We start from the raw sequence: 27,981 nt of genomic DNA on the forward strand, positions 1-27,981 counted from the left end.
GCAATCCCAGCTACTCAGGGGGCTGAGGTGGGAGAATCGTTTGAATCCAGGAGGTGGAGGTTGCAGTGAGCCAAGATTGTGCCACTGTACTCCAGCCTGGGCAACAGAGCAAGACCATCTCAAGAAAAAAACAAAACAAAACAAAACAAATCTGAGATAATTCATTGCCATAAGAGCCACAAAAGGAAGTTCTTTAGCAGAAGGAAAAGGGCCCAGATGGAGGTATGGATAGGCAAAGAAAGAATAAAAGACGCGGACAGGATAAATATGTGTAGAGATCTAACGGATATCAATTATTTAAGCCAAAAAAAAAAAAAAATCATGTTTTGTGAGGGTTAAGCATAATGTAAGTAGAACTAAAATACATGACAATAACAGCAAAAAAGACAGGAAAAGGCAAATGGAGGTCAAGTGGTATAAGGACTATGCATTGCCTGGGAAGCAAGAAAAAAAGAAAAAGAAGCAAAATAAAGATGGGACCAAAAAATACTCTCTAATCAAGTAACTCCCATAATGGAGAGACTTTTATATGTGTTCCAGGAAACATGAACAAGAATATTTGTAACAACATCAGTTCATGCCAGCAAAAACACTGGAACAGTCCAAATGTCTAATAGTAAAATAAATAAACTGTAGCACATTCCTGCAATGGAATACTATACAGCAGTGACAATGAATGAACTACAGCTACATATATCAACATGAATGAATCTCAAAAAATGTCACAGTAAGTGACAAAAGGTCACAAAAGAATATATTTAATATGACTTATGTGAGTTAAAAACAGGCAGAATTAAAAATATATGTTGGGTAAAACTGTAAACAGAAGAGAAAGATTTGATTAAAACAATATTCAGGACAGTGAACACCTCAGGGTATAAAGTGTAGGAAGAAGATGTCACCCGGAAGGCTTGAAAAGTACTGGTATATTCTACTGTCTAAGCTAAGTGCTAGGTCCTTGTTTTCATTTCATCGTTCTTTAAACTGAACATATACTACGCAATATTCTAATGATCAACTCTTCTACAATTTAAAAAATGTAATGGAACTTGTTTTCTAAGCATGCTACCAAAGGCAGAATTCAATTTAAGAAATAAACCTCGGGCTGGGCATGGTAGCTCATGCCTGTAATCCCAGCACTTTCAGAGGCCGAGGTGGGAGGATGACTTGAACCCAAGAGTTCAAGACCAATCTGGACAATATGGCAAGACTCCATCTCTATAAAAATTAGCTGGGCGTGGTGGCAGGCACCTGTAGTCTCAGTTACTCAGGAGGCTGAGGTGGGAGGATGGCTTAAGCCCAGGAGACGTAAAGGCTGCAGTGAGCTGTGATGATGCCACTGCACTCCAGCCTGGGTGACAAAGCCAGACCCTGTCTACAGAGAAAAGAAAAAAAAAAAAAGTAAGGGAAATCTTGGAAACAATCACTTAGCAAAAGTTTTGAGAAGCTGACTAAATAGTAATGGAGAATTATAATAACTTGTATATTCAAACAAGTTAGCCACAGAGACTTGAAATTCTTCTGTTGAAACACACAATATACGTTTGTTTCACGTAACTTTAGTTTCATCTCTTAGTTTATAGCCACACTGTCCAATAAATTGACACACTACAGAGCACTTAGGTGATTAGTACTACAGATTAAGATATGCTATACAATGTATAAAATATATAATAAATTCAAAGACAGTGGGAAAAATATAAATCAATTTTTACATATTGATTACAAATTGAAATAATATTTGAAACATAATGAGTTAAATCAAAACATTAAAAATAAGTTCACTTGTTTCTACTTTTTTAATCTGACAAGAGAATTTCTATCAGATAGTGTTGTTTTAGAGATCTGACTCTAAAAAGTTTAAGGACACAGCTTATTAAAATTAAACTCACAAAGTACCAATATACAGGATAAATATGTGTAGAGATCTAAATGGATATCAATTATTTAAGCTAAAAAAATCAGGTTTTGTGAGGGTTAAGCATAATATAAGTAGAACTAAAATACATGACAATAACAGCAAAAAAGATAGGAGAAGGCAAATGGAGGTAAAGTGGTATAAGGACTATGCATTGCCTGGGAAGCAAGAAAAAAAGAAAAAGAAGCAAAATAAAGATGGGACCAAAAAATACTCTCTGATCAAGTAATGAATTTCAGTTAATTCCTTCCACATAGACTTTAGATCACCAATGATATCTTGCAAATGACTGCTATCGCTTAAACAGAAAACAACAGATGAAAGGTATTGATTTGGATTGAAGAAGAAAGACCTTTGCGACTCCAGATGGAAATATCTAGCAGCAAGGTGGGGGGACAGCTCATTATGGAGTCGCGCCAACATCAGCTACTACTTTTATCGTTCCTGCCATCAGCAGGAACCCTTCAAATCTGTGACTTCTCAACTTTGACCTGGTCCTCAGGAATACCTGTCCATGCACACAAACCACTGCTTCTACTGACTGTGCTGCCTCTGCATGTGGCTTTCTGAGTGTGGGTATCCGACTGTTATGTGACCATTTGTTCATATCTCTTTTCTTCACAAGGCTGGTTGGGGTGCTGCATACAATGCTGAAAAGCTGGCGTCCATGCTCTAATGACAGGAGGCCACCCTGGTCATCTTTGTACCCTGCCCCCTCCCCCGCCGCCAGACAGTGCCTGAAACACGGTTCGAGTGCAATAGAGATTTGCTTTGTATTCCTTTTCAACTCCATCCCCATTTCATACAAATGACAGATGCTATTTACTTCACTAAGAAAAACAAATCTTGGTTGGGCACCGTTGCTCACACCTGTAATCCCCGCACTTTGGGAGGTTGAGATGGGCAGATCACCTCAGGTCAGGAGTTTGAGACCAGCCTGGTCAGCATGGCGAAACCCCGTCTCTACTAAAATTACAAAAATTAGCCAGGCATGGTGGTGCATACCTGTAGTCCCAGCTACTCAGGAGGCTGAGGCAGGAGAGTCGCTTGAACCCAGGAGGCGGAGGCTGCAGCAAGCTGAGATTGCACCATTGCACTCCACCCTGGGTGACAAGAGTGAAACTCCATCTTGAAAGAAAAAAAAAAAAAATCTTTTCCTCCCTTCATTTTATTTTTTAATTTTATTATTTTTTATTTTTTTGAGGCAGAGTCTCGCTCTGTTGCCCAGGCTGGGGTGCAGTGGCACAATCTCAGCTCACTGCAACCTCTGCCTCCCAGACTCAAGTGATTCTCATGCCTCAGCCTCCCGAGTAGCCAGGATTACAGGTGTCCACCACCACGTCCAGCTAATTTTTGTATTTTCAGTAGAGATGAGGTTTTGCCATGCTGGCCAGGCTGGGCTCCAACTCCTGGCCTCAAGTGATCCACCCACCTCAGCCCCACAAAGTGCTGGGATTACAGGTGTGAGCCACCGCGCCTGGCCTCCTTCCTTCACTTTAAATTGCATAAATAGACTGACTCTTCCAAGAATTCAAACCCTTCTTCTGTGCTCTTGTAAGACCCTGTCCTGCATATTACTACTGCTCTGTCAATCATCTCTTTTCTCATCGCTTCAATCTTTGCAGCCTCTTCCTCTTAATCTATACAACCTTAAAAACACCTGCCTTTAGCTTTCCCTCGCATTCAAGCTGCTGCTCCAGCCCTGCTCTTCCCTCTACAGCCATATCTTTTAAGAGTGTTCTACACTTATTGCTGCCACCACCTCTTATTTTTCATTCACTGAAAACCCCCAAAGCATATACTGATAGCAAATATGCCAGGAATCAAAACACAAAATGATGTCCCTCAATACTGGAAAGCCTGGATGTAACTGGAAATATGGCAAACATATTTAGTAACGGTTGCTTACAGATTTCTCAGCGCCTCTCTCTCTCAGAGGAGCCCAGGCATCACTTGTTCTTGGGCGGCAATGTAGAAAGCTTAGTGGAGTATCCAACAGGCAGCATCTAGGGAGCTAAGAGATTCTGATGCAGTATTCCCTTTAAAACATTTAAATGTGTTCATATCACTACAAATGTGCATACAAATTCATAGAGCCAATATTCACTGCAGACATAAATGAGGGTGAGGCATCCATAGGAAAACAGCACAGTAAAGTAGAAATCAGAAAAGCTCTGGGGTCACACATTAGGGTTCAAATGTGTGACCTCAAAGTGGTTTCACTTATTGGCTGCGTGATCTTGGGAAACTTCTCAGAGCCTCAGTGTCTTCATCTATAAATTGAGATAATGCCTAACTCCAAGGGTCTGTCTGTTCCTTCCTTCTTCCCTTTCTTCCCTCCTACCAATAAAAACTTACTTAGCACTATTTGCCAGGCACTGTTCTAAGGGCTGGGGATGTAGCAGTGAACAAAACAGACAAAACTTTCAGCCCTCATGAGATTTACATATACTATGGACTGAGTGTGTCCCTCCAAAATTCGTATGTTGTATGAAAATTCATGTTACATTTCAGTTGTATTCATAGCTGTACAGAAAATAAATAGTATAAAGAAATAAAATAAAAGCAGTAACAAAAGTAGAAAAACAACAGGGGAGGAGGAGAAGAGGTATAGCTGGAGGGGGCTGCAATTTTAGATGGGGGAGGGGATGTCAGGAAGGGCCTCCCTGAGAAAGTGACATTTGGATAAAGAAAATGTAGATGAAAACCATGTGGCCATAGGACATTCCAGGAAGAGAACACTGAGTGCAGAGACCTTGGAGTGGCCGTTTGAAGGCAGAGGGTTGAGAAGCAGCGAGGAGAACAGTGTGGCAGGAGCTGGTGAGGGGTGGAAGGTGGTGAGACAGTGAGGCACCAGGTCAGAAAAGGCCTGCGGGAGGCTGACCTTGTGGGCTTCGTGAGGTTGCACAAGCTGGAATTTTCTATGTGGAGTGAAACGGGAAGCCTCTGGAGGGGCTGGGTGACCAAATCTGAGTTATGTTTTGACAGGATCACTCTAGTTGTTGTACTGAGGTTCAATGTCAGTAGTAGGAAGCAAGGGTGGAAGGAGAAGTGTACTACAATAAAAACCAGGCCAAAGATGAACGAGGACTAGAAGGTGGGCGCGGGAGGGATATGTTCAGATTCGGGATCTGCTGAGGGACTGGACATGCGGCATGACCGAAAGGAGCCAAGGATGACTCCAAAGTATTTGAGCAACTGGCAGAAAGGAGATGGAGAAGAATAGCCAAAAAGCTATGAAGTGGCTAGCACTATGCCTGGCACACAGGAGAGGATCAAATATTAGTTCTTCTTTACATCTCAAAATTTCAGTTCTGACTCAGAGCACAGGCAGCCAGCTCTAACGTGCAAGCGTCCCAACACTTGTTAACTTCCTCTCAAAACCAGAACACCTCTCATTATCTAATTCTTCTTTTGCCAGGGAGGAGGAGGTGAGATCTTAGGTTTCATGTGGTCGGCAAGGGCTGGGTGCTGATCTGTGTTTCCCCACTGAACAGGGAAGGATCAATGAAAAAGACAAGTAAACCACATGGTAAAAACTCAAGAAAATTTTAAAGAAACAGCATTCTGTGTTATGTGCTGTCTCAGTGTGTTCATGCTGCTACAACAAAATACCATTAACTGAGTGGCTTACGAACAGCAGAAATTTGTTTCTCACAGTTCTGGAGGATGGGAAGTCCAAGATCAAGGTGACAGCAGATTCGGTGTCTGATTCAATGTCTGATGAGGGCCTGCTTCCTAGACGGCCATTTTTTCACTGTAACCTCACATGGTAGAAGGGTGGGCTAGCTCTCTGGGGTCTCTTTGATAAGGGCACCAATTCCTTGATCTAATCACCCCCAATGACCTCTTGACACCATCACCTTTGGGGTTAGAATTTCAACATAGGAATTCTGGGGGGACACATTCAGTCCATAGTATAAGAAAATTTCTCTAAGTCCTATAACAGAGACTCAGTTTACTGAGTTCAGGACATAAGTGATGAGCTACAGATGCTCAAGTTTTAGGGGATGGGGGTGGGAAGACAGCTACGGAACACACATCAAGGTGTGCTAAGAAAGCCAGGGCTAGGAGAGTATATCCAGACTGATATTTTCCCAGGTTTTGCTCAGGGAACCCTTTCATTGCCACATTTGCCAACCAGCTCAACCTAAGTTCAATTTTAGGAGTCAAAGGGCCCAGCCTGTCTCCCATCCCAACAGCTGGAAAGATGCCATCCAGCACTGTAATTTTTGAGTGCAGGGAAAACATCAGGGCTCAAAGGTTCCAAGAAGTCCACAGGAAATCTACCTAGCCTTAGTCTAAACAATTGCAGAAAAACAGTCATTCCTGTCTCAAGATAAACATCCACTTTTAGTCTATACATGGAAAACTAAAATTACAAATCAAAAATTGGATACTGTTAGTTGCCTTGAATGGAAAAAGAAAGGATGGATTTCCAGAGAAAAATCTACTCATTGGAATGGATGGGGCAGGGGAGGGTTGGGTTAGAAAACCATGAACCACATTCCCATATGTAATGTGCTCTTTCCTCTCAAATTTAGCTCAAATCTAGTTTAGCTTTGTGTAAAGAAAATGGTGGAACAGTTGAATGGCCAGTCAAATGGGGTCAGATAAGTTAGTTTCCCAAAATGTGGTTTGGGGATCAATGGCAAACACTTCATCTGTTGAGCTCCAAATTGTACAGGAAAGCACAAAGAATGCCCCCCTCCCTCCTTTCGTCCTGCCTTTCTAATCAGTTGTTTTAGGGTCTAAAGGCCTTTTCCTTTCACAAGGACCCTTAGTTTGTTTCCTCTGGGCTTTAGGGAGGGTGAATTTCTACTCTGGATGGAGATATTAGGTTAATGAGAAATGCCGGAGGCAGTTCATGACTTTGTACTAGACTGAGTCACTCTGGCCAGAAAGAACAGTCTGGTAACTCTGCAATCTACCTACTGCAAACAAGCCATGACTTGGTTTGGTTTTAGCTCTAATTATATAAAAAGTGAGTCAGGGTTTTTGGGTACCCCCCTCCCGCCGCCACACACACACACACGGTGTGACAGGCTGTTGTTTTTGTTTGTTTGGGCCCGCTCAGTGAAAGGTATAACTGTTTTACCCACATAAAAATACTTGCAAAGGCCAGGAGCAGTGGCTCACGCGTGTAATCCCAGCACTTTGGGAGGCTGAGGTGGGTGGATCACCTGAGGTCGGGAGTTCGAGACCAGCCTGACCAACATGGAGAAACCCTGTCTCTACTAAAAATACAAAATTAGCCAGGCGTGGCGGTGCATGCCTGTAATCCCAGCTACTCGGGAGGCAGAGGCAGGACAATTGCTTGAATCTGGGAGGCGGAGGTTGTGGTGAGCCGAGATCACGCCATTGCACTCCAGCCTGGGCAACAAAAGCAAACCTCCGTCTCAAAAACAAAAACAAACAAACAAAAAAAAACTTGCAAAAAAATAATAGTTAACATTGTATATATGCAGATTATGGTCAAATCATGACAAATAACAATACTAGGCTCAAAAAGTGAAACATTCAGTTAAGTCTCTTCCCCTTTAAATTCACGTGGTGGGTGGGGGCGAAACAAGGGAAAACAAAGGGATGTACAATGAGCCAGTCTTTCCCCACTAGGCCAGCTCCTCATTCCAGAGGCCCACCTGCTAAGCTCCACTGACCCCTCCCTAGTCCTGCTGCTGCACACCCCAGGCTCCCTCCTGCTGGGACTGCTCCCTGTGTGCCTCCTCTTGTCCCCACCTGTCTCTTGTCCACATGGCAAGCATCTCCTTGGACTTCAGGATTGGGCACCGGCGTGCCTTCCCCTGTACAGACCTTCCTTGTCCTGGGTAGAAGAGTCCACCCCTTCCTGAGATCCCCCTACGGGAACCCGCACAGACGCCAAACTCAAACCTGGAACACTTTCCCACATGTGTGTGGCTGCAAGTCCTCCTCCCCTGCTGGATGGTGACCCCAAGGGGAGAGGGCTTTGTTTTGTTTATGTCTGTGTCCCCTGTGCCTAGCACAGAGCCTGGCATTTCTAGTTGTCCATATATAGTTGTGAACTTGCTCTAGAGACACAATAAATAGACCTGTTAACATGAGGTTATGCTTTTTGCACATAAATCTATAGTCAGCTCGATGTGTGGAGTTAGAGCAAAGTCAAAACTCCTTCACTAAGTGTCTCAGACAGGGTTAGAACAATTTCCTGGTTTCGGCCACACGCTTTGGCCTGGATGGTACAGCATCTACAAAAGAGCTAATTATACAACAGAGGGTAGCACAGGAAATGACTTTAAACTGTGACTCAAATTCTCTGTATCCCCTTGATAATACAGCCTTACATGGTTAATCCCTGCAAATACATCGCAGAGAGGTTCGAGAAAGAAGCCTACTAGATAGAGTGCTGCTTTTGCACTGGTATTAAGAGGACGGGCTCTGAATCAGAGAATCTCGGTTCTTAGCCTGGCTCTCCTTGTAACCTTGGGCAAATTAGTTAATTTCTCTGAACGTCAGTATCCTCATTTACAAACTAGCATTCCACAGGGTCGTTATGAGGATTAAACAAATCAATTTGTATGAAGACTCAGAACAGTACCCGGCACATAGTGAAGCAGTCAATAAATATGAGTATCTTTTTGTTGTTATTGTTGAGACAGGGTCCTGCTCTGTCACCCAGGCTGGAATGTGATGGTGCAAACACAGCTCACTGCAGCCTCAACTTCCTAGGCTCGGATGATCCTCCCACCTCAGCCTCCCATGTAGGTGTGACTACAGGCAGGTGCCACCACGCCCAGCTAATTTTTGTATTTTTTGTAGACATGTTTTTTTTTTTTTTTTTTTGTCATGTTGCCCAGGCTGGTCTCGAACTCCTGAGTTCAAGCAATCTGCTCACCTCAGTCTCCCAAAATATTAGTACCATTTTTAAAGCTATCCATTCAGTTACTAGTTTAAATTCAAAACTTATTTCAACTGGGCAATCAGTATCAGTGTCTATCCCATGTTTTCTGTATAGCAATGCTGAGAAATAAAGATAAATGTAATTAACATTTTAAACACTTACGGTAAGGATACACTAACATATTCCGCAGGGCTAAGTTAACTACTCCATTCTAACTATTTATTTCATAAACTGCATGGCAAGCCTGACAAGCCTACTGGTCAACTTTGACAAAAGATTATGTGAGACAAATGCCAAGGAAATACAAAATTAACATTGTTGTTACTCCTTATCAGACCACAGACAAAGACAAACCCACCAACAGTCCAGAATGAAGGAAACAGGTTGTTGGCTTTTGATTGGAATTTCCTAGGATTGTTACCATGTAGTACAAGATTAATCTAAATGTTTCTTTGCGCATAGACAAGCTTATGTGGAATGTATCAGAATAATATAATAAAGGCTTAGGTTTATGTGTGAACAAAACTGCTTTCAAAAATGTATCATTATCAGGCTGATTAAGAAAATACCACAGATTTAAACACACCTGAGGCCTATAAATAAGTTAGTTTGCTGCTTACTGGGGGTGGGGGGAATACACAGGCTAAATAAACAAACGAAAGTACAGGAAAATCAAACACTTTCAAATGAGCTTTCTTCCTTAAGTAGGTGTAACTAAAATCCAGTTGTATGCTAGGACTACTGAGTATTTTCAAGATAGTGCATGCTGTGGCATTTTAAACCAGAGCCAAGCTGCTACCACCGCCACCTCAACCACCGAACTTGAAGAGCACACGCTGTGCACTGACTCATTTCATCCTCCCAGCAGCACCCTTCACAGCTGGCAAGTGGATTTTCCAAGCAAAAGGGAGAAACCTAGAACACACCACAAATAGGTACCTATTTTTGCCTTGATGTGTCAAAGTCAGAGAAAAGGGCAAAATTCAAGCAGCTGACCAATAGCATTTCAACAACAGCATGTTCCCAGGGAGACTGCGGCAATAGATGTCTTTCATAGTATATGTAATTCCACAGAAATAGCAGTTAAAACCAATACGGCATCAGGCACAATGAATGACAATTTCAGGTTAGAAATAACCAAATGCTCAGCCTCTAATTTGTTTTCTTCTGTTTTGAGGGATAAAACAGAGGAATAAAGAATGTGCTGGAAATTTGGGGAATGCACTTCAAACTTCTTTCTTCCTCCTCCTCCTACACACACACACACACACACACACACACACACACACACACACACACACACACACACTCTCTCTCTCTCTCTCTCTCTCCCCCCCCCCCACCCCCCACCTCCTCCTCTTTGTAAAAGGCCTTTAATTAGCTCACATCCTATCCTGGCCAGGGCTGCCTAATACATTCTGACACCAGCCTGTTGGCCAGGCAGTGGGGTCTAAGTGCAGGCCTGATTAGCGGGATCCCAGTGGATCCCCTGCCGCTCTTATCTCCACAGATGCCTGATGAGTTTGGTATCTTCCTCCCAGCCCTCCCGGGAAGCTGCCCCAGCAGGTGCCCATTGGCAATAGTTTTGTGTTACAGGCCTGAATGAATGATCCCCGCAGGAGCTGTCGACTGTTTTCACAGACACAGAAGGCAGTCAAAAGTCCACTGCGTGAACTTGGAATGACCCCAGCTGCAGAGTCACTGGCGGGTTCATCGGGAGGGCAGGCACGCTTTATTAAACAACTAATACTCTTCACAGATAACTTTCCGAAAAAGCAAAAGTGTTAACTCTTTGCAATCTTGCTCTGACAAAACACTTCAGCTGTGGCGGGGCTTCCTGTGTGACTGAGGGTCTGAACCCAAGTGAGGGCTGTGAGATGGAGGAATGGCGCCAGCAGGGACCATGATTTCATCTGGCCTGAAGAAGGGTTGGGACTCAGTCACCATTTGGTCTACTGTTTTGTTGTTGTTGTTTTTGTTTTTGTTTTTTTTCCCCAAGCGTTCCAGATTAAAGCGAAAAGGCAAAAAGCAAAGGTTTCAAGCACCTACTCCAAGGAGGACAGTGTGGCCGGGAGTCAGCCTGACAGTTACAGCCCCCAGCCAGGCCGGCTCTCAGCACCTCCCGAACAAGAGGGTGGCCCCTGGCTCATTCTGCCACATGCCTGTGCACCCTCGCAGATATGCGTGGGCCCCCATGGGGCTTCCATTCTAAGTTACCAGGAGAGAAAAGGTACTAAGGTACTAAGGTGTGAAGGCCATTGCAAACTCTCATCACCTGTGGGGCTGGTGGGGCAGTCATTTTGTTGGCAGCAGCCAGATGCTGTGCAGTGGGTTCCTTTTAGAAGGAGGACTCAGATGCCAGGTACAGTGGCTCATGCCTGTAATCCCAGCACTTTGGGAGGCTGAGGCAGGAGGATCACTTCAGCCCAGGAGTTAGAGACCAGCCTGAGCAACATAGCGAAACCCCATCTCTACGAGAAAAAAAAATTTAGCCAGGTGTGGTGGTGTGCACCTGTAGTCCCAGCTACTCAGGAGACCGGGTTGGGAGGATTGCCTGAACCCAAGAAGCAGAGGTTGCAGTGAGACAAGATGGTGCCATTGCACTTCAGCCAGTGAGACTGTCTTAAAAAAAAAAAAAAAAAAAAAAAGGGAAAGGATTCAGAAAAGGAAAGGGGTTCAGATCAAAGTGTTCTCATAATGAAGACAAAGCCATCACAAGTTCTTCCAGGGTTGCTGGACAGCAGGCAACTGGACACATCCACATTTTCAGTGTCCACTGAGAGGTATAGCAAACAGACACTTCTGTCCTAGGGCAAGAACCAGTACTAAAGATGTTTTCGCTCTTTTCTTTTTTTTTTTTTTTTTTTGAGACAAGTTTTGCTCTTGTTGCCCAGGCCGGAGTGCAATGGCACAATCTAGGCTCACTGCAACCTCCGCCTCCCCAGGTTCAAGCGACTCTCCTGCCTCAGCCTTCCAAGTAGCTGGAATTACAGGCATGCACCACCATGCCTGTCTAATTTTGTATTTTTAGTAGAGATGGGGTTTCTCCAAGTTAGTCAGGCTAATCTCGAACTCCCGACCTCAGGTGATCCGCCCACCTCAGCCTCCCAAAGTGCTGGGATTACAGGCGTGAGCCACCGCACCTGACTTGCTCTTTTCTTTCACACAGCCTTTAGAAAGAACCCGATGACAATTCTAACAACATACAGAGAAAAACATATGAACATTTAGAAAAATTTTAAAATTCATTTTAACCCACAAAGTTAGATTAATTTTGGCATCACCCAAAGACTATGTGTCTATTAAAGTTTCATCTCTACTACATCTCACCACTGCCCACTAAATCTAATTATAAAGGGATTCCCTATTTCTTTCTTTTCACGGGGGCAGGTCTTGTTCTGCTTTCAGGAGAGATGCAAAAGTTTTGCATGGGTTTACTCACTGGGTAAGATTCTGCTGAAGGACTAGTAATAGAAGGTGCTTTAAGGAGCTGTACTACCTGCAGCCCCTTCCGGTAAGTTGACCTTGACACAGAACAGACTGGTTCAGTGCAACATACCCTTGAGGGCTTCCTAGATCGCAGGCTAAGTGCTTAGGGTTAAAGATACCAAGACGAGTATGACTTAGTCCCTTGTGCTCATGGAACTCAGTATAGTATGGGAGACAGACACACAAATGGATAAAAAATAAAGAACGCTGAGAAGATATACAGTAGGCAAGGCTTACACCCTACTACTTTTCTCCCTCTCACTGCTACCAAGCAGGTGCCCACAAGCTGCCGGCCCAGTCTCAACAATCATACTAGATCTGTAGCCAGAAAGCCTGGGTTTGAGGGCTAGCCCTGTGACTAATTAGCTGTGAGAACCTTACAGGGTCTCAGTTTCTCTACCTATAATTTGAGAGGGCTAAAGGCTGGCCTTAAGGTTCTTTCCCAAATCTGCTATCCAAAGAGTTTCTACTGAATATCAGCGATTGTGTTAAGAGTCTGCATCTGGGAAAAGCTATTGTAGCTTTGCCATATTCAGCTGGAATAACTAAGAAAAGTTTTAGTGTTGACACATCTCTTAGGAAGAATACAAGATGGGGTTAAATAGGCAAAAGTTAGAGAGTTTAAATTATCATATGAAATATTATTCAAACTAGGCTTCTCACCAAATTCAATTTTTTAACATAAGTTAGACACAGTTCACTGTTATGTTTTTACCTTTTACAGAGAAACAAGTGGCAAATTCTTCCTGTGTTTAGTCCTAAGAACTTTTATCTCTCCATATAATTTATTTGTTGAGGCACCTCAGTTTGTCACGTTAATTGATTTCTAAGCAACTCTTCTGTAGCAATCCTACAACTTTCACTTGCTAATTCTACTGGACACAAAATCCAAACAGGCTGGTAAAATCTATCTGGCTTTGCCCCCTTTTGCTTTGTTTCTTAGTGATCGTAGGACTGGAGATTTGCATGACTCGCTGAGACTGTAGAACCAAGAATTCACACAATCTGGCGTGGGTGCTAGGAAAGCAAGGCCCTCTTGGAAGCAAGATGTTTCACAGCTGTCTTCACGGCATCAGAAGCTCCTCTGGCTCTCCTCTGAGAAGGCTTAGTGTGGTAGGAAAAGAGTGGGCTCAGAGTTTGTGAAGCCTGGGCACCATCCCCTGGTTCCAACACTGACTGTACGGTCTTGGCAAAACCATTTAACCTGTGTAACTTAATTTCCCATCACTGGAAGGGAAATGATAATCATACCTAACCTGCTGGCCCCACTGGGATGTTGCAAGGTTAAATTATCTCACAGACATGAAAGTGCTTTAATTCCTGAAGGAGGAAAGAGTGCTTTCTAGAGCAGCAGTATGGTCTTTGGAAAAGAGCTTGGGGCTGTAAAGAGCCTGGTCCTCTTCCACAAACTCCCTGTTTGACCCTCCAGAAGTTAATTACCTTCACTGTGACTCAATTTCTTTATCCGTCAAATGGGGATAAACTTGACTCTTTAATGCATAAGTTTGTGAAGATCAAATAGTAACAGGAGGATGCTACAAAGGTTGAATTGCCATAAAACTACAAGGAGCCATGAGTGCCTCCTCTTTTATAACTAACTTTGGCATGATCCTTGCTCATTTCCAAGTTACCAATAAAGAGAAAATTACCTCAATGGCCACAATATCCTGCTTTGAACATTATGATGGCAACAAAACTGAGACAAGGGACTGTTTTGGGAAGCATGTTCTGCTTAATTTTCATTTCAGTGAAAACAATTAAGGTTTCCAAACCAATGTTTTATTATATAAATTCAATAGCTTGCAGGAAATGTTTACTTCAAACATTTTCCTCGAATAAAGCAAATATTTCCCATAAATATTATTTTAATTCATTAGATTAAAAGGGACTAGGTTTTCTTCTCCTTCCTCTAAACCAGCTTCCTGCTACCTTAAGCCAAGCCTGGGTCCAATCAATAGTGCCCACCTGGCTTCATCAGAGCCAGGTCAGTATCTGCTAAGCGCTTGCTGTGCCCCAGTGCTGTGCTAGACCTGAGGCATGGGGAAGGGAGGAGAAGAAAGAGGATCCTAAAAGTCAATGTCCTTTTCCTGTCTATATTGCTATAGTACGATTTTGGCTATTCAGCAGCTTACAGATATGTTTGGGGGGAAACTTGTAAATAAACTTTTAAAAAGTTTGTATGGGCTAAGTGCAGTGGCTCACGCCTGTAATGCCAGCAATTTGGGAGGCCGAGGTGGGTGGATCAGCTGAGGTCAACAGTTTGAGACAAGCTGGCCAACATGGCAAAACCCCATCTCTACTAAAACTGTAAAAATTAGCCTGGCATGGTGGTGGGTGCCTGTAATCCCAGCTACTTGGGAGGCTGAGGCAGGAGAATCACTTGAACCTAGGCGGCAGAGGTTGCAGTCGGCTGAAATCACACCACTGCACTCCAGCCTGGGGGACAAGAGTGAAACTCCATCTCAAAAAGAAAAAAAAAAAGGTTTGTTTGTTTCCATAAAAAACAGAAAATAGCTAGACAATAACACATTCATTGAATGTACAGCATGTGAAAAATGCTATGCCAGATAAAAGACAGCCCACATGGATACAACCTGGATCACTTTAATTTTCCTTACAATAACTATTTATGGCTAGAGGGGAGACTGGCAAAAAAAAAAAAAAAAAAAAAGTTGTCAGATAAAATCCTGGCCCCCTCCACAGGGTCTACTCTGGGATGCAAATAAATACAGACTGTTGCATTCCATCTTTTGTCTCCAGCCAATCTCATCCTTGAGGAACACAATCAAGTGTTCTTACCCCTGGCCCCACAGCACTTCTCTCATGGAACTGTGCAGTTTGCACAGACCCCACTGCAATACTTATTTCCTCTGGATTATCATTACTTACTCCTTCTCTGCCTTACCTGTTCCACATCCTCACAAAAGGAAGAAAACATTTTCTAAGTCTTCCTTTCTAACGTTCTTTCACAGCGCCCAGCACCTAATTGGTGATGTGAGAAATGTTGACGGATATCAGAGATGTGTGCACAAATGGTTACAATTCAAGGTAAAATCTGGTGCCTGCTGTAATGGAAGCACACGGGGCCATGGGAACTCACAGTGGGGAGAGATCACATTCTTAACATGGCACGTGGGCTGGGCCTTACAGACTTGGAGCCTCTGGCCAGAAACAGAGAAGGGGACCCCAATCAGAGGCAAGACTGAGTACAAGCGCAAGGGGAGGACAGCACAAGCATGACTGGACAAATGGCGCACAGTCCACTCTCTGTCATGTTCTCTGCACACTTTAAACCTGACTTCTCCAATGTGGCTCCTAGTTTTTGAGCTTATCTTGATCATCCTTATGTGCCTAACTAGAAAACATCCTTGTTCTTAGGAATGGCACTGGAGGGCTTCCCCACTGGTGTGTAATAGAAAAGGAAAAGCGAAGCTGTAATTCCCCCTTGCCTGCTGGAGGTGAGTGTGATATGCCTGTGCCTGTATCCAGGGTCCAACTGCGCCTCCACATCACTACTTCAGGACATGCTGAGGCCTCCCTTCCAAGTCAGGCAGGACATGCCATCATGTGGCTATGAGGAAAGCCAAGGAAAAGCCAGACTCTCACCCGCTTCTAGAAGTATCTTCCTTTTCCTCTTAGGGGGGATTCTCCCTCATCCCCAACACTGTAGAAATTACTTAATGTAATGTCCTGACATAAGCTTAAATTTTCTCCCTACCATCCTCCGCTTCACAAAAACTGCTACAAGAATTATTCTTGTCATACATTGTTTCTTTGTGAACTCTCAGATATATGACTCTGAAATGCCTCATAAAAATAGCAGCATGGTTAATGAACAGTGCAACAAGCCTCTAAGAGGGAAAGATACATTTTTCTCCACCTCTGTTCTCTGAAACTCATTCTGCAGGGAAGGAGAGGCTAACAAGGCTCACAGACAACACTGGCATTGGAAAACCCAACTATAATATGGAGACGATGTTGTGAATCTTAACCTGCAGTATCAGGTTAAGAAGTACAGCTGTCCCTCAGTATCCATTGGGGACTGGTTCCTGGACATGCAGAAGACACCATCCATCCACAGATGCTGAAGTCCCTGATATAAAATAGTGTGGTATTTGTATACAACCTACACACAACTTCCTGTATATAAATCATCACTAGATTACTTATAACACATTACTTTACCATGTAAATGCTATGTAAATAGCTGTTATTCTGTATGCTTTAGGGAATAATGACAAGGAAGAAAACATGTACATGTTCAGTACAGACACAACTATCCTTTTTTTTTTCGGTTTTGATCTGTGGTTGGTTAAATTCATGAATACAGAACCCACAGATATGGAGGGCTGACTGTGCTGTCCAGCAATGTTCCAGGAGTCAGGGGAGCTAGGAAGAAGTGCAAAAGCTCTACCACTTTTTGTTTGGCCATCTTAAGCAAAATTATTTACTTCCACTGGGTCTCTGTTTCTTCATCCATAAAATGGTAACAGGAGTGATAATAATAATAATAAAATAATGACAATAATAATACCATTTACCTAGTTTTAGGCTTATAGAAAGGATCAAAGCTATCTAAATGCTTTACCAACAACTAAAAATCGAGACAAATATAAAGTGGTATTATTATTCTTCCAATAAGGAATGATGAAACTCTAAATCATATTGTTCCATTCCTCCAAGAAGCAAACCATAGTTCAGTTCAACAGAACTAAATTTATTTATTTATTTATTTCTTGAGACAAAGTCTCACTCTTGTCGCCTAGGCTGGAGTGCAATGGCGTGATCTTGGCTCACTGCAACCTCCACCTCCCAGGTTCAAGCAATTCTCCTGCCTCAGCCTCCCGAGTAGCTGGGATTACAGGCGCCTGCCACCACACCCAGCTAATTTTTTTATTTTTAGTAGAGACGAGGTTTCACCATGTTAGCCAGGCTGGTCTCAAACTCCTGACCTCAGGCGATCCACCTGCCTCAGCCTCCCAAGGTGCTGGGATTGCAGGTGTGAACCACTGTGCCCGGCTGCAGAACTAAATTTAAAACTCTCAGGAATAACACACTCTCCCCAACATTCTCCCTCTGGCTTCTTAATTCAAGCAATGGTGTCACTAAGCATCTGAAAGCCAATCTGTTAGCAGAACTGAGAGACAAAAAATCTACAAAATTTGAAAAGCTATAGGACAAACTAAGGGGAAAAGGGTAAGGAAAGAAAAGGACTATTGGGGACAATGAGTTTATTTTCTGCCTGTAATTGTTAGTGGGAATGCACAACTCTCCCTAATTCTGGGTACTCTGCCCTGAAAATTAAACACTATTATTTTAAAATGATATCCTAGTTGTTTAGAAATGCTTAAAGGAGTGAAGTTCAGAAATGGCTTAAAGAAATTACAACTTAACACATAGCATTTAGAGGCAGACAGTCATCAGGAAAGTGATCTGAAGCTCACTGTCAGCTCATACCAAAGTGGTCCAAAGCTCTGCTCTGCTTCCCGGGCCAGGCAGGAGGAAAGGCCTGGGGACTGCACATCCCACATGATTTAAATTTGAATAAATCTTGGAACAGGAACATCAGCTTCGTCAGCTTACTCAAATGCTTTTGAGTCATACATTTTCTATTTGAATGAAGAAAAATCTCCCAATCCTCTTCTCTCATTTCAACCCTTTTACACTAGACTAGAGATTTCCAGATAGTAAAGATTAATTCGGAAAGCTTAGAAATTACAGTTGGAAAATTCCAAGGCCCAACACAGAGGTGTTAAAGTTGGGAATGAATGGAAGACTGCTTGAGCTTTACTTTTAAGTAATGTTGTTTCCAACGGCTCATGGTTTTGCTTCTATAACGTTTTGAGTTTGGTAAAAGATTATACCTGAGAAGTTGCATTGTGTGGAGGAAAAATAGAGGCTGCCTCCCAAATTAATTTTTTTCGAAAACTTCTAGCTCCAATGAGTCATTATTAAATTTCAATCAAGGTTCCTGAAGAGTCTGAGTCTAATTTTTCTCATCTGTAAAATGGGCTTAATCCTCCTTCCCTCCCTCCCTCCCTCTCTTCCTCCCTTCCTTCCTTCCTTCCTATTGGGTATATGTGAAAGTTACATGAGAGAGCATAGGGAAAGATCCTAGGCCCATATTCGACATGTAGGAGTTAATAAATGATGGCTACACTCTTCACATCGCTGATTTTTTTTTTTTTTTTAAGACAGAAACAACATTGTTCTGTCACCCAGGCTGGAGTGCAGTGGCACAATCTCAGCTCACTGCAACCTCCGCCTCCTGGGTTCAAGCGATTCTCCTGTTTCAGCCTCCTGAATAGCTGGGATTACAGGCATGCGCCACCACGCTTAGCTAAATTTTTGTATTTATAGTACAGGTGGGGTTTCACCATGTTGGGTCATGCTGGTCTCGAATTCCTGACCTCAGGTGACCCACCTGCCTCGGCTTCCCAAAGTGCTGGGATTACAGGTGTCAGCCACCATGCCCGGCCTGCTTTCTGATTTTTAAGCGTGATATTGACCAAGACATTCCCTCTTTCTCCTAAGAATAAACTTTGATTCAGCTTTTCTTCAAGATGGAGACAGACTTTTAGAAAGAACAATTATAAGGGAGAAAGAAATTTTTTAAAAAATTAGAAAGAACCTTCCAAACAGAGTGAGTGTCTTGAAAATTTTATCTCACTTAAAGTTTGTCACAATTTTTCAAGAAAGGCCAAAGACTGATGTGAAGAATACTGAATCACAGAAAAGGGATGCATAACCACAATGCCAAGGGTCACCAGCCAACCTAAGAAAGCTTGAACACATGATTCCTTTATAAACCATGTTTACACTAGGGTAGAAAACCACTACTTTTGGGGGACACAAATATTTTCTGTCTTTTCAACTTTGCAACTGAACATACTTTTCTACCACACAGGCTCCAGTTTTGGAAGATCAAGTGAATTCCTCTCAAATATGACATGTTCAGGCCTAAAAAAAAAGAAATCTGAAGAAGCTTGCTCTTAACTGAACTACCATTAGGAAATGAAGAAGTTTTGAACTTTTTCTTTCTGTTTCAAAAACAGGACATCAATAGTGGCATCACTCATTCCCTGCTCTGTCACTTCTGGCTACTGAGCTACCTGATTAGGGTGGAAAAGGGGGAAAGCTAAACCCTGCTCACCTGGCTCCTTCATGAGCAAACTCTGCTCACCTGGCTCCTTCATGCGCGAGGCTGCTCAGTGAGGTACACGGGGACTGCCCGTGAATTTTGGTCACTTGCAGTTCTCATGACACCACTCTACCCCGGCCCCCACAAATACACTTTTATCAGATCCCCCAAGATGGTTGACAGTTGCCCAAGTTAGGGTGAGTCATTCAGCATCTAAAATTTGCTTCTAACCAAAAAGAGCTCAGACTAAGGGAATGATTTTAGTACTGAAAATTATCAGAGGAAAATAAAACAAAAATTCTGATGCCAAAAATTTGAGCCATTTCCCTATGTACAACAACTCGAAGGTACCTCCTCTTGGCTGGAAAAGAAATCCCTCGGGTGACTTATTTAGGATCAAAGTCTTTTTGAAAATAGAAAGCCTTACATTCTCTAAGGGAAAGATCACTGTCTGAAGTGAATTTCATTTACCCTGAAGTTTTGTGCCAACTTAAATACACTAAAACCCCAATGCTTATGAGAAGGCATTCACCTATTACTTGCTTATAGGTACATGGAAAAGCTATTATGGGGATAATCAGCTCAACTATAAAATGGAGCAGTCATACATAATGACAAAAACAGATACAAGTCATAAATTGCCTTTTCGCCTTCAGAATCCATGCAGGGACTCACTCAGTGCATTCTTTTGTGCAAAGATAAAATTTTCACCTTGAATAAACATTGCTCTTAGTTTTGTTTGAGCCTTATAAATACAGTGACTGCAAAGTAAACAACAACAAAAAATGCTGTTTCTTAAACAAAAGGCAGATGGGCCCCTCTCTCCTCAACAAGGTCATAGTATATATGACAGAAGGCTGGCTGATGGCAGGGGCTGGCTGAGAGTCTCTGTGCAGGGACAGGAAAGTCAGTTTCCACTGGATCATGGCTAGGCACCAAATCTGGTGTCCTGGGACAAAAGGCTGGTGAAAGGTTTGCTTCGAAGAGAAGCAGCTCCTCCACACTGCTGTCCCAAACAGAAACCAAAGAAATGGAACAAAATGGTATTTAAAGTCCTAGCTAGATTTTCTACTGAACTATCTGAACTGTCTGAATTTCTCGTTTTCTCGGTCTCAACTTGCTTGTATTTATCTTCAGACAGTTTTCCTAAAAGTTATCAAAGTTCACTGTGGGACTAGGTAGGGCTTTTTGTTTGGTTTGCTTTTTATTTTATTTTTTTGGTTTATTTGTTTAACATATAGAGGCATGTCTAGAATAAATCTTGTAGTTAAGTGATATCTCAAAAGTCTAATTAAAAATGAGAACTGAGATGCCAGTACAGAAGAGCCAGGTCTCAGCTCTGTAGTAATCTGGCTGATCTTGGGAAAGTCACCTGACCAATCTGGGCCTCAGTTTCTTCATTTACATAATGGGGCTAAAAATGCCCATCTAGCTACTGACCAGGTAATTCTGATGATCAAATGATATCACATGAGTAAAACCATGGTTGCAATTGCCAAGGTTCTCATTGCCTATAAAGAAGACGGTGACAGCCACAAACAACCTAACACGAGAATGACGGTGGGCACCAGCACTTCCTGAGGGCCTGCTTTGTGCCAAGAATGCTACGATAGTGGTCACTGACCAGCTACACAGTGACATCAAATAAGAGGCTTCTGGTGGGAAGTCAGCAGTAATTAATGTTTCATATTCTCTGCAGTGCCTAGAAGAATGCCTTACAAACACAAAGGAAAAACATCCTGTAAGAAAAAAAAAAAAAAAGACCTTCAAAATTAGCTGGACTTGGATTCAGATCCACCCCTGTCACCTCTAGCTGTGTGACCTTGAAGACTTAACTTTTCTAACTCCCAGTTTCCTGATTGGCAGAATAGAGCTTAACATACAGAAGACAATGTATATAAAGGGTCTCTCACCAAGCCTAACCAACAGGAGGTGCTCAACAAATGTTTATACATTAGTATGTATTCCACAATGAAGTGCAGTGTTTCAACCCTGTTCCTACACCTTTTCCTACTAATGCTGTTTGCACCAAGAAATCATCTAAAAAATTAGATCTTTGTCAAATTCATAAAAAACAAAACTGATTTAAGACAATGAAACAATGGCTAAAACAACATAGAATAAAATGCATTAACTAAAAACTGGCAGAAAACTCACATCTCCTTGACAAAAATTTGATCTGCAGAATTTGAGCTGGGAAATTTGGGCCTGGTAGAAATAAATACCACAAAGCAAAAGAGAAAAATAGAAAACTACCATACAACTATAAAAGTTATTAGTAAAATTAACATGTAGCAAACAATGAACAATGAATTCTAATTTACATGAATAGCAAATAACCACTATGAAAATAATTTGTTAAGAACACGACAAATTATGAAAATATCTGTATTCATAAACACAGAATCAAAACAAACATGGGATCAAAAAGGTACCCAGAATCAAAAGCATCCTATATTGACTTGATAAAGACATACTGAAGGGGATGAGGCTGGGCGCACTGGCTCAAGTGTGTAATCTCAGCACTTTGGGAGGCCAAGGAGGGCAGATCACTTGAGGTCAGGAGTTCAAGACCAGCCTGGCCAACATGGTGAAACCCCGTCTCTACTAAAAATACAAATTAGTCGAGCATGGTGGCACATGCTTGTAATCCTTGTAATCTCTGCTACTCTGGAGGCTGAGGTGGGAGGATCGCTTGAACCCAGGAGGGTAGAGAGTTCAGTGAGCCGAGGTTGCACCACTGCACTCCAGCCTGGGCGATAGAGTGAGTGAGACTGTCTCAAAAAAAGGGGGATGGAAAATAGGACAGAATGAGCAGAGGTTTCATTAGTGATGACTGAAAGTGCTTCTCTCCTTTGCTGGAAGAAATTAAGTATGCTGTTGGCTTTCTTCCCTTAGGAAGACCAGATAACAACGGTGCAGAGCAAACACAGTTTCTACAGGGGCAGAAAAGACAGTGGGATCATTTGCTCTATTGTTAATATCTGAGATTTTGTTAATTTAAGAAGTACTTTATTTATTTTGTTGAGGATAGCTATGTATGTGAAAATATCACACAAGAATGAAGGTAAAAATGAAGCTAGAGTCTATAAGAGAGGAAATTTCATCAATAGGGGGCCCTCCCAGTTCTCTGCCTTTAAAAGACGTTAGAGTGTCTTGCAGATATTCTTCACATGACACACAACTAGAAGAAAGTATACTTTTTGCAACTCATGCTGCAGAAAGAAACTTTCTCCTCTGACATGGGTTTGGAATATGAAATGCTGTCATTTTCTTAAATAAATCACATTCAGAGAAGTCCTTCCAGAAGCGATTGCCTTGCCATGACCTCAGGAATGGGATCAGATCTTTGAAGTTCTGCTAAGGGCTAGAGTCATCTTGCCAAGACCCAGGCAGGGGAGTCATGGGTTAGATGCTCACAATTTGGTGGCTAAGACTTAAATCTTACATTTGAATCCATATGCTGATTTCTAGCATTGGGAGATGAGAAAGAAAGGCAAAGAGAAATAACTGAGATAAAAGGGCATAGGTTATTTCCTACTTATATTTCCTTGAAGCCAGTATTAAATAAATTAAACAACAGAGATGAAATGAGACGTTTCTTTTGCAGGAACGCTCTGGGGGGAGAAAAAAGAAATGAGAAATTCCACAAGTGGATACACTATAGACCTGAAATTTAAAATTTGTGCATCTATCCACAGATGACTAAACCCTACAGGTCTATTATTATCTTCTTATGTGACAGAATGAATTCCTTTTAACTCCTCACTGGGTTTCATATACTTCATCTCTTTTGCTCCTCAGGCCAGTGTGACAGGGGGAGTTACCATCATCTTTTCATAAATGTTAAAAACAAATCTCTTAACAGAGGAAAAGATTATTTAAAGGTAGAAATACAATTAAAGTGCTCGCAATCCTGACTACCAGCCCCAAGCTCCCCTCAATGTACAAACCTATGTCTATAATAATGGCTTACAATCTTTGGAGGCAAGAATCTCTCCCTGAGGATACAAAAGAAACATTGGACCCTCATCCCAGAAAAATGCACATTTATACAATATTTACAATTAATTTAAGAGGTTTATGAACTTCTCCACTACACTCAAAGCCCATTCAACCAGGCTAAAGCCCTCTGGTCTTTGCAGTAAAGTGCAGTGCACTGGCAGGGGCTCAGTGAGGTGCAGTTCTGTCCCCTCTGACCCTTTTTTAATCACTGGAACTCAGGCACTCTTTAAAGCAATAACTGACACAGGCCAACAGTTGACTCTTGTGGTCATTTGTACTTCCTCAAACTCCTCTGGTGTACACAGAGAAACAAACAAAACATTCCCCTAAAACAACTTTAAAGGTTGATTTCAACCCACAAAACTACAAGAAAATGCACATCTTTAGTCCAACCACATACGTGCAGAATCACAGATGACCTGAATGGGTATTCAACGGATAGACCCATTTAGATCTACCATTTCCTATAAGAAGTGGTCATTTTGTGTTTATTTGCTTTCTCATCTTAGAGATATAACTAGTTTTTACATCTCTATAGACACCTAAGATTGCTGGTATCAAAATACAGTCATGTGCCAAATAACATTTTGGTCAACTACGGGCTGCATATACGACAATCCACCCATAAGATTATAATACCATACTTTTACTCTACCTTTTCTAGGTTTAGATATCTTTAACATGCTGTACAGTTTTGCAGCCTAGGAGCAATAGGCTATCCAGATAGCCGAGGTGTGGAATAGGCTGTATTCCATCTAGGTTTGTGTAAGTATACTCTATGATGTTCGCACAGCAATGAAATCACCTAGTAAAATGATTCTCAAAATGTATCCCTGATGTTAAGCAATGTGATATAGTATGGTGTTTGTCCCTCAAATCTCATGTTGAATTATAATCCCCAATGTTGGAGCTGGGACCTGGTGGGAGGTATGTGGATTACAAGGGGGGATTTCTTATGAATGGATTAGTACCATCCCCTTGGTGTTCATGATATTGAGCAAGTTCTCATGAGATCTGGCTGTTTAAAAGTATGTAGCACCTCCCCCTTCTTTCCCTTGCTCCCACTCCTGCCACGTGAGACACCTGCTTCACCTTCCACCATGATTGGAAGCTTCCTAAGACTTCGCCAGAAGCAGATGCTGGCATCATGCCTCCTGTACAGCCTGCACAACCGTGAGTCAATTAAACCTCTTTTCTTATAAATTACCCAGTCTCAGGTATTTCTTTAGAGCAAAGCAAGAATGGACTAATACACAATCTATGCCTGTAAATTACATAGCAATCCCCTCAGGTGCAGCCTGTGGCTCAAATACTAGTAGCTTATTAAAGGCAAGACAACTATATGAAGGAACCCAACCCCATGGGAAGGGAAGTTCCCATACCAGAGGACTCGTTCCCTGGAAAGCAATACCCTTATATAAATCTGGCAACATACAAAGCATGATACCCAATCAAATGTATTATCACTGCCCCCAGGCCTTCATATAGATCCAGGATGAGGGTGGGGGTAGGGAGGACACTGCCCTTTCTTTCTGCCTAAGTTATAATCTCATGCTGACCCTCAAGCTTCAAAAACAGTTTTTCAGGGAAAACAGAAAAACCAGGAAACAAACGAGACTTCCACAAACCAAGGAGAATAAAGGGCCAATCCTTTCACTAGGATGTTGCCAGGAGACCCTGGAGAAACTCCTAGGAGGTCTCTCCTGTTGAGATGTCACAGGCACTTGAACAGCTTCTTCATTCTTAACCCAGTGAACTATGGAGGTTCCTAAGAGTCAAACTGGCCCTGATGGGGTTTGACTCTCCTACTCTCAGTGTCCCAGACCCTCCTTCTCTGTAGTTCATAATAGATTGGTTTTCGTTTCAAGAGCACTAATGGCTTCCTGGTGGCTCAAGTCTCCATGCAAATACTACAGTCAAAGTAATGACCTATTTATCTTCTTCACTCTGTATTTTTCAAAATTTTTGTAACGTCATACCTTATTTTGTTCTCACAATAAACCTGTGAAGTAGGTGCATTTCTATTCCACACTGAGGAAGTCCTATTGTTAAATCATAAGCATCTTCATTTTTAAAATTATGGTAAAGCCCAGGGTACAAAAACAAAGAAATTATAAAACCAAGAAGACTTTCTTAGGTCAATTAGAATTCAATAAAGTTAATAAAATTTAATAAAATATGTTAACTGGGCATTTACAACTAAATATTTAAGTTCATTCATTTATATCAAGTCCAAGAGCTAAAGCAAGAAGAGTGAGGGATCTGTGTTACCACTATGAGGTTTTATGATGCGTGAGGGGTAAGGGAACATGGGAGTGTGAGAAAGGATTCAAGGCAGAAAAGTACACGCTAGTTCAGACTTTGAACCTGAGTCTCACCACTTTCAAACCATGAGTGGGAAAGTCTCTCTAAAAGACTGTTGCTGTCTGGGTACAGTGGCTCACACCTGTAATCCCAGCACTTTGGAAGGCCGAGGTTGGTGGATCACTTGAGGTCAGGAGTTCGAGACCAGCCTGGCCAAATGGCAAAACTCCGTCTCTACTAAAAAATACAAAAAATCAATGGGGTGTGGTGCCAGGCACCTGTAATCCCAGCTACTTGGGAGGCTGAGGCAGGAGAGTTGCTTGAACTCGGGAGGCAGAGGTTGTAGTGAGCAGAGATCACATCATTGCACTCCAGTCTGGGCGACAGGCCAAGACTCTGTCTCGAAAAAGAAAAAAAAGAAAAAAGAAAAAGAAAAGACTGTTGCTTATTTTGAACCACAAGCCAAACAGTACACTTTGGTCTGGTTCGATAATCCTACAGAACTGATCTGACCAATCTATCATCCCTAGAAAATAGTTTGGGGAAAAAAGAATAAATTCTCAGCTTTCATACATTATTAACGAGAACACCGTACCACAGAGAAATGCTATTCAACTCGACTCTCTTACCTCCTCTTCAAGATACATTTCTACGCGGTGCCACAAAGATCTCTTTGGTAAAGCTACTTTTATGTCATATCACCCTGTGGCGCAAGTACACCTGTGATCTCACTACAAAAATGCTCTCTCCACAGTAAATAAGCAGAGAGTACAGGTGTTTCCTCCAAATGAGTTCATTCATGAAAAAGCCAGTCTCTACAAGAAAAGTGTGTTGAGATGAAAGGAAGAGAAAAAAAGCAGAGCTCTTTGGAGGGCTGTATGTCAAATAGCAACTACCTTCAACTCGCTTCACCTTTTCCAGCTTCGCATATAATCAATTCCTGCCAGAAAATACAGAGTGAACTAAGAAAATGTCCACGAATTAAGATGTCAGTGAACAAACCAGTCAACTAGCTGCAAGATACTGGAGAATGACATCACTGTCCATCTGCTGCTGGTTTCAGGCGGCTTAAAAGGTTGTTGTCATTATAGAAGGCTGTACTTCAGCTTGGACTTTCCCTGTAAACTGTGGGCAATAACTGGTAGATCTCAGGCAGGAGAATGGCACCATCCAGTGAGTTCATTCTGGTGGCACAGTGAAAGGTGTAGGGGTCATCGTGAAAGGTCCAGGGTGCTGGGGGCTATTGCAGTGACCCAGGTAAGAGATACGCAATGCCTGGACTAAGGCAGTGGCAATGGAGAGGAAGGAGGAAGAGGTATTTCAGAGGTGGACTCAGTGCACCTGGTGGCAGGTGATTGGAGGTGAGGAAAAGGCAAGGCATGTGGGCAATGAAGCAAAAGCCATGAATATAACTTCTCACAGCCCATTAACTATAAAAGAAATTGTAGTACTGTAGAAGACTCGTGAGGTTAATTATAATGGAATTTCACCTCTATTTCCTTACCTTGGCAGCAGAGTTTGATACTCCGTGTGTAACATTTCTGATGAGGCCCCCGACATTTCCATATTTTATCAGTCCAGTAACCCCTTCAGAAACATCATTCAAAAGCCCCATAGGATTGCCAAGAAAATCCACTGATCCCAGGATTCGAGCTGCCTGGCTGAGGAGTTCCTGCCAAATGGAACAGGAAGAGAAAAGTCCAATCAGCATCTACTTATATTTGCAGATACCAGTGTCCCAAGCGAAGAGCTTAGAAATCTATTTTGTTCTCCATTCTCATTACTACAAGTAACGAGATTAAAAGCTTTTAATCTTCATCAACTGCAAAATAATCTCCTGTCCTTTCAGGAGCACCACCTAAGCTTCTCCCAATACACATATCCCAATACACATACTCTTCCAAGCCAGTTAGAAGAATAAAAATAGCTATGAAACAGGAAGCATTCTTATGAGTATTTGCTACTATATACATCATACTCTCCTTTTCATCATGCCTACAAATAGAGAAGTAATCACCAGCAAGGAGAATTATAAAAGGAAAGTGAGGAAGAGAGGTAGATTTACAGTTCCTCTCATAAGCTGTGGTGTGGGTGGGGGGCCTGAAGAAGGCATGGAGAGACTTATCAAGCAAACCTCCACTGTTTCTTTCTTTCTTTGATGCAGGGTCTCAGTCACACAGGCTGAGGTGAGGTGGCATCACCGTGGCTCACTGCAGCCTTGACCTCCTGGGCTCAAGCAGTCCT

General features: G+C 42.3%; 1 protein-coding gene across 12 annotated transcripts in view; it reads right to left on the reverse strand.

The window, feature by feature from the left end:
• The window catches only part of VPS13D (vacuolar protein sorting 13 homolog D), a 283,384-nt gene that overhangs the window by 68,024 nt on the left and 187,379 nt on the right, over positions 1-27,981 (reverse strand). For all 12 annotated transcript variants that reach the window (XM_063785968.1, XM_001145053.7, XM_009448445.5 and 9 more), the window contains one exon: positions 27,242-27,409. In XM_063785968.1, coding sequence (XP_063642038.1) covers positions 27,242-27,409 — 168 coding nt within the window. The remainder of the gene's footprint in view (positions 1-27,241; positions 27,410-27,981) is intronic.

The sequence above is a fragment of the Pan troglodytes genome, chromosome 1 (genome assembly GCF_028858775.2).
Source record: "Pan troglodytes isolate AG18354 chromosome 1, NHGRI_mPanTro3-v2.0_pri, whole genome shotgun sequence".
NCBI lineage: Eukaryota > Metazoa > Chordata > Mammalia > Primates > Hominidae > Pan > Pan troglodytes.